This window comes from Blennius ocellaris, assembly GCF_963422515.1.
Source record: "Blennius ocellaris genome assembly, chromosome: 16".
NCBI classification, from domain to species: domain Eukaryota; kingdom Metazoa; phylum Chordata; class Actinopteri; order Blenniiformes; family Blenniidae; genus Blennius; species Blennius ocellaris.
The window spans coordinates 6546507-6557576 of NC_137665.1; the positions used below are offsets into that span (position 1 = coordinate 6546507).

An 11070-nucleotide genomic window follows, 5' to 3' on the forward strand; every position below is an offset into this window, starting at 1 on the left:
GACATTTAAAAACAAAATATACAAATCCAACGTCTGAATGTTATTATATTTGTCTCAGAGCATTATTCACAACCAACTAAATATAAATGTCTCAGTATTAAGTGCATCTCTTTTCTTGGCCACACATAAAATATACGAGGAAAAGAAATGTACCAATCGTATTAAACACCAGTCCAAAGGTTTAAGACTCCACTTATCTGGTACATTTTTAAACTGTCATGAAATTTCAACAGTTTGCCAACAATTTATCTTCATCTTTCAACTGCTGAAGTCATTCCTAATCCCATTTGGCTCCGACAACAACATCACAAGGTCAACAATCATGAAATAGTTTTACAAAAATAAAATTAAAGTAACTTTTTAGAATCCATTGTGGAACATGTTGCATGTGAAGTGAGTTTAAGATTACATTACACTAATAGCATAATGACAAAATAAGAAAAAGCAGAATTTACATTTAACAATAACTATGGCCATATTGGTGACTTCATCAATGAGATGTTCATTTGTACAGATTTATATTGTCCACTTTAAAAGTGTGTTTTAACAAGGCCTGTAATCCAGTGAGAAATTAGAAGCTGTCTGAAACACCGCAGACCTTTGTGAGATTCTCTACAAATCAATTGTTGTTCATATTTACACGCACAGGTGGAATTAGGAGTTATTCGGACATCACAAGGTGCTGCGAGATCACTTGCTTAAAGACAATTGTATTGATAAATCAGAATTGACACCTTTTGAAACAACTTTTAATGAAGGTACCCGACGAGCATTGTCGAAATCAATCTGCAACATGTGTCAGAGCTGTACGTCAGAGATGCGCGTCTGTATTGATCACATTGAACGATCAGCTGGATGAAAGTGTTCACCACAGGACTCACAGTTCTTTTCAGGGCCTCTTGAGGTTTTCACTTGCCACCACTAGAGGGCGGAAAACAACGTGGATGTGATTAGCCCCAGGAAACCTCTGGGTGTCAGTTTAATGGTAAAATGTCTGTTTCCGGACTGAATTGTTTAGTGTGTTAAAATAGATCTATTGTCATTAAAACCGCCCAATTATTCACATCTCCTGAGTCGTATTCCCAGATGTCTGCTCTCTAATATTCTATAATTTAGAGACCTCAGTTGAAATAAAGAAAACAACAGTTCATGTTTGTATTTGGTTATATGTATCAATCTCCTCACAGCAAAAGCGTTGTGACAAAACACTGTGAAACAAAACAAAACAAAACACAAAACAGTTGGTTTCTTGTTTAATGGAAACTAACTGTCTGGTAAAAAAAAATTTTTTTTTGCCATTTACTTGCTTATATATATATATATATATATATATATATATATATATATATATAATGGCTTATTTATATTGATGATAAAAAAGAAACATTATACATTTTTGGGCTATTTAACAAAAATAAATAAATGTCAATGTTCTAAACGTGTTGTAGTGTCTCTTCCTGTATGATGATGATTTCCAGCTGTTGTCTAACTGAATTGCAGAAGCTCTTGTTTGAGGACTGGTTACTAAAACCGCAAATGAAATTAAAAAAAATTAAAAAAACAGCACCTCTCCATGTTTTTACATTGTGGCTTTGGTATGTGTGTCTGTGCTGCAGGGCTTCATCTAAAATCTACACACACACACACACACCTAAAATGGTGAGTAGCAGTGATTAGACCGGCTGTGCAGCAGCAGCAGCAGCAGCAGATCCAGGCTGTCTGTCCCTAAAAGCCCTCCCCGGTGCGCTGTTGCTGCGCAGGCGGCGCTGCCAGCCCGTCAGCTGATCCTCTGCTAGAGTATCCGCCCCTGTGGCAGACAATCCCGCTCTTTATTTACTTATCAGTCTGAGCTGTCAAGGTGCAAATGACATTTTGGTGACTGCTGGCCTTTAAAGAAAGATTTAAAGAGTGAATCAAGGTGCATTTTGTTGTTGTTGTTGTTGTTATAACATGCATCAATCCAATTTGTTTTAATCAATGCTATGAACATTTAAGGGTTAAAATGGAAAGTGAAATGTAAATAAGATTAGGATTTTTTTTTTAATTAAAAGACTATATTTGATAATATACTGTACATTTATTTTTTTATTTTTTTTCTAGTTAAAGTCTGTATATCCCCTGTGCAGTCGGTGTGTTTGTGCGCTGGATGATCCTTTGTTTACGCGCAGTCCCCCCTCCCCTGTCTCTGCGGAAGGAGGCTTTTGGTAGTGCAGTGTGTGACTCCTACCAGCTGTTTCCCGCCTTGAAAGCCATCCGATCAGCTGCGCACACACACACACACACACGGTCATGCAGAGGGAGAAAGCAAAGGGGAGGGAGGGAGAGAGAGAGAGAGAGAGAAAGAGAGAGAGGTAGAGCGCCACACACAACGAGGGAACCCCATCAGCTGGAAGTCGAGTAACATTACAACTCTCAGCAGCCTGAAAGTACTACATTACACCGAAGAGGGATTCAGATCTCCTGTTAGAGCTTCACCCGCGTCTGATCACGGGATTTTTTTTATTGCTTTTATTCAACGGAGCGTGTTTTTTTTCTTTTCTTTTTCTTTTTTTTTTTTTTTTATAAGAGGGGGAGACCAAACTGGCGAGAGGCGAGCATGGAGTATTTCATGGTACCAGCTCAGAAGGTGCCCTCCTTGCAACATTTCAGGAAAACGGAGAAAGAAGTGATTGGTGGTCTCTGTAGGTGTGTATTCTTCACGCGATCCACGCCGCACGACCGTGTGTATGATTGTTATTATTGTTCCAAGTCATCTGGCGCGAGCACACACGCACTTAAGAGCGACGTCGCTGAGGCAACATGCTTGATGTGATCTGTTATTGTGTACACGACCCGCTCCCGGCCAGCTGCGGGCTTTATTTCACAACAAACGCTCGGGTTTTTGTGCCGCACATCACGGCGGGGCGCCCGCTCGGACCCCCGCACCCGCCGCGCGCCGTTATTTTGCACATTTTCCAGTGAAATCCGTGCATTTTGTGGCTAACAAACACAAACCACGTGGTTCCGTGCACGCCACGCTGCTGCTGCGCTCCGGAGCGCATCCCCGCATCCATTTATCCTCAAATAATCCCCCCTCCACCACTCCCCCCCACACCCCCCCCCCCCCCAGCCCTGTCTCCCGTGGGTGCCGAGATTTGCACCATACGTGGACGGGTCGTGCCAGGTGGCTTGTTGCGGTGCGATTGCGGGGTCTCGCAGGGGCTGCTGGTCTCCCGTCGCTGCGAGCTGAAGTTATTGTGGGTAGTGCGGCCATGCTTGTGGCTTCAGCTAAAAGTGACGGGGGGGTGTGGGGGGGGGGGGTTTCTGGTGTTTGTTTCTTGCCCCGTGGAGCCTTGTTTTCTTTCACCTCCCGCGTGTTAAAAATGCACGGCCGCTGTCCCAGGCGCCACCGTTTGAGGCGGCCGGGGTATTTCGGTGGCGTTCGAGCGCGTCCCGTGCGCGCCGCGGAGCCGCCTCCACTGCGTCTTTTCACCCCGCACCTCTGCCATGCTGCCTGCCGCATTGTTGTAATGGCGGAGGACACGGACAGGCTGCCTGAGCACGGAGCTGGTGTCAAGCCGTGGTGCGACACAGGCCGCGTGTTTGGAGGGGCGCATGGGGGGGGATCACATTTACCGTTGCGTGTCCGGTAAAGAGACTTTTAATGTTCGCGGGGAGGCCGGAAAAAATTAAAAGTAGCGTTATTAATAAGGGGGTGTGTGTGTTTGTCGCGGAAGGCCCCGTCGATACGTCCGCAGCCCTCTTTGAAGAGGGAGGCGGAGGGATCTGCTGCTGCTGGCAGAAAGGCATTCTGGGAAATGTAGTCGCTCTTTTCGTTTCAGCTAATTAGTGAATCAGAATAACATGTTATAAAGGTACGACTTAAGATGCAGAAAAGGGGGAGACAAGTCTTTATTTTTTTTATTTAATTACCACAAGGTACCACAAGGACACCCTTTAGTCCATCTTCTGTTGCAACTAATAGAAAATTATCTCAATTGTTTTAACATTACAACAACAACAAAAAGATTTATCTCTTAAGTTACCATTTGATCTGTAAAGTGGCAGCAAATTTCCAGTTGAATGACTCATTTTAATCGCATTGTACAAGTTTCATATTTTCATCTGGCTAGACAGGATCAGGCAGACTTTACATTTCCACATGGGCCACAATAAAAACTATTTCTGCTATAGAGTTAACTTCAGATCTCCAATCCCTCCACATGTATATTTTTGGACTTCCAAAGGAAACCATAGGGGGAACCTGCAAACTCCGCCGCATCCCGTGACCCCAGACTTGATCTTGGGGATTTTGTCACTCCAACGAGCGGGTACAAATCATTACACTGGCATACGTTTTGACTTCAGCTCTCCCCGGTATAAATATATTACTTAATAGGAAGCAGTGTTACATGACTTTCATTTGCTAGAGTTCGTCATCTGCATTGAATTGTCTTGTCTGTGGGAGATGATGGCTCACATTATGTCCACAAAAGAAGGGCAAAGCTTCAAATTTAGTGGAATAAGTACTTAAATGTCAACCAAATCAGAAAGAACTTCATGCTGTCTTTTTTTTTTTGTAGTATGAGCCCACAAGTTAATAATTATTCACTCGGTCAGATAAAATACTCACACGCTTCATCTTTAAACATTGAAAAAAAATACAGCAAACAGCCTGAAAAATAAAACGGCTGCATGTCAAACAGCATGTATATTCATTCATGTTTGTTAAATTCTTTTTCATTGGCTCTCTTATTGGTTGGTAATGCCCAGGCAACAGGCCTCATACAATGCCCGGGTCTGTTGTAAACATTAAACAAGGGACACTTTTTTAAAATTAACACAACCATAAACAATTGTCAACGAATAACTTTTATACGACTGAGTGCCGTGCTGCTTATAAAGACGTTTTAAGCTTCGACCTGTCCGCTTTGTGTCGGCACTTCCACTGCAGTGGTCCGTGTTTGGGAAGTTGGAGCTCAGTTGGCCGGTGTTGGCAGTGGATGTGTTTGTTGAATATACCACTGCAGTGTTGCTGCGTGTGTGTTTCATTTTGTGTCCCTGCACACACACACACACACACACAATACACACTCCTTTTCTCATCTGTGTCTGCACAATTGTTCCCAGTGTTTGCACTGAGGCAGCTGAGTCAGTACAGATAAGAGCTTGGCGAGAGAGGTCGCAGAGATACTGGAGCTGATACAGAGGATGCTATGGGAAGCTTGCAGAGAATTTCTCTATCAACTGAGTTTGTGTAGCGCTTATTGCATGTGACATGAGGGCTTCAACTTTTTCTTTTTAAAACCCAGAAAGTGTGCGAGTTGTTACTCTAAACCTGCGTAGGTTTGATACAAGCAGACTCCAGTCAACCAGTCAGGATTTCTGTGCAGCAGCAGTCACAGACTTTACATTTGTTTTTGTTTCTTGCTTTTTCATCTTTATCTCTCTTTAACTTTTTTTTTTTTCCTCCTCTGGCGTTCTCCCTCCAGTCTGGCCAACATTCCTCTGACCCCAGAAACAGCCCGGGACCAAGAGAGGCGAATCCGCAGGGAGATCGCCAACAGCAACGAGCGTCGGCGTATGCAGAGCATCAACTCCGGATTCCAGTCACTTAAAACACTCATCCCACACAGCGATGGAGAGAAGCTCAGCAAGGTGGGCCGTTAACAGATTCGAATGGGTTGCTGAGCTCACAGGTCTGAACCCGCTTTCATAACTCGATTGTGACGTTGTTCTTCAGGCCGCCATCCTGCAACAGACGGCGGAGTACATTTTTACTTTGGAGCAGGAGAAGACGCGGCTACTGCAGCAGAACAGTCAACTCAAACGAATCATTCAGGTGAAGCCCAATCACAACCTCCTCGCGAAGGCTTCAATGTGTTTTTCTGTCCTTAACTGTGATCAAACGTAACCATCTTTGATTTATTTTTTTGTTCCCACTGAAGGAGTTAAGTGGGTCCTCTCCCAAGAGGAGGCGTGCAGAGGAGAAAGACGAAGGGATCGGCTCTCCAGACATCCTTGAGGAGGAGAAGACTGAGGATTTACGGAGGGAGATGATCGAGCTGAGGCAGCAGCTGGAGAAAGAGCGCTCAGTCAGAATGATGCTGGAAGATCAGGTAACGGGGAGACAAACAACAACGCAGGAAGCACAATCTCAGCGGCCCGAGAGAGAGAGAGAGCGTTTGCTGATTGCTGTTATTTTGGCTTTGCGGTTATGTTATATTCTGTGCGTCAGATGCGTTCCCTGGATGCCCAGCTGTATCCTGAAAAACTGAAGGCGATCGCTCAGCAGTTCCAAGAACAGCAGGCCCAAGATCTTGTCCTTCTGCAGGGGCACAAGCAGCTGGAGAGGGACCTCACGCCAGCCCACAGCCCGCAGGTGAGAAGCATTTGCAAGTCACCGTGACTCATTTCAAGTGTAACACACTGAGGAGAAAAACGCCCTCGTGCTAATATTCACACTAAATGACAGAATAAGTCTGCACTGAACGAAAAAGACAGGTTTTTATCGTTCCTCGGTCGGCAGTTCAGTTGTCTTTTGATCTAAATCAAACAACAGCAAAACAAAAACCCGATGTAATTTGCGTTTCACACCAAAAATCTCTTCCTTTACTCTTCTCGTGAAGCAGTGTCAAATTTCATGACTCATCCTGCATTTTCACTAACCCTCCAACAGAAATGCACAGGCATCTCTCCGTACTAAATCCCACAGTCGTATCAGGATACTGGTTTGAACTGACTGAACAGTTGGCTACTGAGAGTAAATCAAATCTGGATTCACTTAGCTCTCAGACGTCTATTTTTAGTGCATGTCTGTTTTTTCATGTTTTAACAGATTCACGTTTTCTGGGACTTCTTGTATTCTGCAGATAACTTTTTTTTTTTTTTTTTTTTACTTAAAACCATTTTATTCTATATAACAGGTCAGATCAGGTGATTTGACTCAGCTCAAGTCAGTTAACTGAATACCCAGTCATGTCGATTAAATGAGTACTTTTCTTATTTATACTTAGTATTAACATACAAAATGTTGTGTTAACACGACAACAACATTTTTGGTGATTTGTACTGTGCAGGTAAAACTGGAGGAACATAAAGTATTAATTTTTTTCTAGTTATATTGTTGGACAGCATTAGTGCATCAAAGTTGGAAAAAACATCTTTGTAATTTTTTTAAAGAGTTTCACTTTGAAATACTTGACATTTTAGTGATTTCGTTCATCAAATACAAATGCCACAATATCTTTATTATCATGCGAGTTCCATTTTTCATTTGACATGATGAAGTGCTATGAGTCAATCATGTCAACTCATAAAACAAATGCACACACACACACACGTTAATCCATTAGTGCACTGTTGATTTCACAAAGACATAGTTGCACATGACAGTCCAGAGTTAGAGCTGTCAGCAGCTCGGGCAGATTTACAGTGTGTTAAATGATTCGCTCGCACGTCGTCCTGCCGTGCCTGTCTCCCGCCCCGACAGCGGCCCCGGTATCCTGTTTCTGCTGGCTTATCCCATCAGAACATGATGCCAAATCAATCTCCGCATGATGCATGCCCATCCACTCTTTGGGGCAGATGGCCACTCGTAATAAAAGATGATTGATACGTTCTACATTTGTCATTTGACACTGTGTGACTTACTAAGTGGAGCTTATTAATGTTGCTCATAAATTAAATCACGATCTACTATGGATTCAGTAATAATTAACTTCAAGGGAAAATTTGACTGTGGAGCTGATTTACTTTGTGGTTTTGTTGCCAACATGGTTTCTCTCAACTTTTGTACTTTTTTAGTTTTAACCTTTAATCCAGGTCAGACTATTTTCTTTACATCTTCAGTTGAACAGATTGTAATTACAAACGGCCGCAAATAATTTTTCCCGGAATTATATTTGAAAAGTTGGTAGCCATAGAACATTCTTTTTAAATTAAAATATCAAAACAATCAACACATTTAGCTCTTTTGCACCTTTCACGGTCTTTGATACAGTCGACCATAAAATTATCTTTTCAAAACTTCACAAATACGGTTTTCAGGATCTTGTTATCAGTGACTATCTAAGAAATAGGGAGCAGTACGTAACTATAAATGGCTACAGCTCTCACAGATCAAAGATTGAATACGGTGTGGCACAAGGATCAAATTTAGGGCTTTTTCTCTTTCGCATTTTTATGAATGATTTTTCTCTATGATCTGATTCAATACTCCCTATCTTATTTGCAGCCAACACCAATTTTGTCAAATATCACTTTGACTCTCTTAGAATAATAAACGCTAATTACACTGGTATATAGTATATTGTCTAATGTTGGCTGCCTCACATTCTTCTCCACTATATCATATACTTGTCAGACAAAAATGATTTTCAAGAACGGTTTCATGCTCCAGAAGTCAAGAGTCGGCTGCACCTCTGTTCAGAAAGTTTAAACTTCTACAAATTTCATCTGTTAATACTTTACAAATATGCAGATTCATGTATGAATGAGTTAATAATAAGCCAGACCTGTCTGGCACATTTTACAACTTCCCCTGTTACTTTCAGACGTTCACTCCGACACAGCACACCTGCAAACATCAACTTTCTATGAAATTTAGTTGAATCCTCTCAGAATAACATAAAATGCTTCTCTTTTATTGAAGACTAAAATATTTAGCTATTTGTTGTCCAAATAGGATCCCACATATACTATGTTGACATGTTTTAGGTCTTTAATAACTCCTTTGTTTGGGTTTTATGCTTGTTTGTTCCTTCATACTTTGTTATTTTATTTATAGAATCGTCACAGCAGATATTCAGACACTGAATGCTTTCCTGCGTAAACTTTTTGCATTAAGTGATAAAAACAAAGCATTAACGCATCAATTTTTAGTTTTGAGAACAAGAATAAACACAGTCCTTCGTCATTTGATTTGAATTGGCTGCTCAAAAGGCACCTTGACGACAAACATTGCCTCAAACTGATGAATTTTAATTCCCTCAAGACTCATTGTTTTCTGCCCAGCTGTTGTAGGAGGTTCTGGTTGAGATGACAACGAGGGAATAATCTATTCCGACTGCTTCCTTTCCCCAGGTGTTGGCCCCTGCTACGCCTCCTGCGCCTACACACCATGCCACGGTCATCGTCCCTGCTCCCGTGCAGACTCCCCAGCCCCATCACGTTACCGTGGTAACCATGGGCCCAACATCCGTGATCAACACAGTTTCCACATCTCGACAGAACCTGGACACCATCGTCCAGGTAAGATACGGGGGGCAAAAGCAGCTCTCAACGTTGGGTGTTTGTTGTGGAGGAGAACGCCAGGTGTGAACACTAGAGGGTGCTGTTGTCTGACGTCTCCCGTTTCCCCAGGCCATCCAGCACATCGAGGGCACCCAGGGGAAAGGATGTGCCGGGGAAGAGGAGCAGCGGAGGGCGGTGATCGTCAGCTCGGGTCGTGTCCTCTCCGATGCAGCGGCCTCAGACACGGCCTCAAACAGCGACGGGCCCGATGACTGTTCACTGCCTTGAGTTCATCCCCCGGCGTCAATTATAACGCACACACACGCACACACCAACACACAGAAAAGGCCCAGACAGACCCTGGGGCCATGGGAGGCGAGTAACTCATAGCGCTCTTGTTCAGTGGACATTTACAGGGCTGGTAGTCAGCTGTTGTTGTTTTTTTTTTTTTTTAAATACACACCATGTTGTACCGTGATAGGCGGCCCAGATAGGTTTACACATAGACATTTGTACATGCGGTGTGTCCTGCATCGTTTCTCCGCTTATCTTTGGCCCCCTCTGCTCTCTCATTCACTCACAAACTCGTTTTTTTTTTTTTTTTTCTTTTTAATGGCTAGATTAGCAGAGCGACTACTTCCCTCACTGATCTATGAATGCTCTGTCGTACTGGATACTAGTATTGCGAATGTCTGCTAAACATCTCTCTTAACTACCAGGACTGTTAATCTTTTTACGCGGCGCTAAAGCCATGTGACTGTGGATGAGGCGCCGTCACCACCCAAGCATCTTGGTGGACATCTTTTTAAACCTCCCTCACTTCCTGACCCACCTGAGCTGTTCTGGAGAGACACTGTGAGCTGAAAAGACTGTCCTGAAGTTCCAACTCCTCATTTTGAAACAACCCGTTATTTTACTTTGGTGATGTCGCCTTTTTTTTTTGTTTGTTTCTTTAAGTTCGGCAAAAATGGAGAATCTAAAATGCCGTTTTCACGGCTGCCTGGTGCTCATAGGAAAGACAAAGACAGTGCTCTTACCGGTTCACAACTTTTACTTGTTTTTATCCTGTTTATTTGTTGCCATCTTTGCTGGGCTGGGTTCCCCGCAATCCCACATATGTATTTGGTCTGTTCTTTTACTCGTGGCCTGTCAAAAAAACTCACAAAAAGAAAATGCTTTGCTAGATCATGACACTCTATCCTGTTTGGTATGAAAGCACCTGGCTTGTTAAATAAGCTAATCAGTGGGCCCTGTTGAGTAATATCCTAGTGTGTGTGTGCGTGTGTGCGTGTGTGTGTGCGTGTGTGTGTGCGCGTGCGTGCACGAGTAATGTGTCTCCTTTAGTGTTTTGAATCAGAGGGGCTTCATGGTGCTCTGGACTCTGGCAGTCTGCAAAAAGCACCACTGTTGCCTTGTACTTTAAAAAAAAAAAAGAAGAAGAAGAAAAAAAATCCCCCAAAAAAGAAAAAATTCGCACGTACAAATACGACTGACATACAATCACTTATTAGCTCGATCTTTCGAGCTTGTTTTATTTAGCCCCTATCAGTGTAGCTTTTGTCCAGATTGTGGGACACGTATCAAAGCTGAGTTTGCTTCAAATATGATGAAAGTGCCCGGTCATTGTTCTGAATGTGCCATGCAGGTGACTGGGCAGACTACACGTGCTCTATGCATTTTCCTTTTCTGTGCGCTTTCTGTCTTATTGTATCATGCTATTTACATGTTCCTTACAGCTTCCTTCTTTACGTGTTCATTTGCCTGCAACCCTCAGTTGATTTGAAGACATGTAGCGGAGGGAGGCAGCGGCTTGGCTTTGCCTTACTAACAGCCGGCGGGTGCCGGGAGGCACTGTGA

General features: G+C 43.0%; 1 protein-coding gene across 1 annotated transcript; it reads left to right on the top strand.

The window, feature by feature from the left end:
- Positions 1-2596: 2596 nt before the first annotated feature.
- Positions 2597-9501, top strand: tfap4 (transcription factor AP-4 (activating enhancer binding protein 4); the record flags this gene model as incomplete). The annotated part of the gene is made up of 7 exons (XM_080511724.1): positions 2597-2685; positions 5472-5637; positions 5723-5821; positions 5928-6098; positions 6218-6361; positions 9064-9231; positions 9343-9501. The coding sequence occupies 7 exons, from the start codon at positions 2597-2599 to the stop codon at positions 9499-9501; spliced, it is 996 nt and encodes a 331-aa protein (XP_080367850.1).
- Between the last annotated feature and the right edge of the window lie 1569 nt (positions 9502-11070).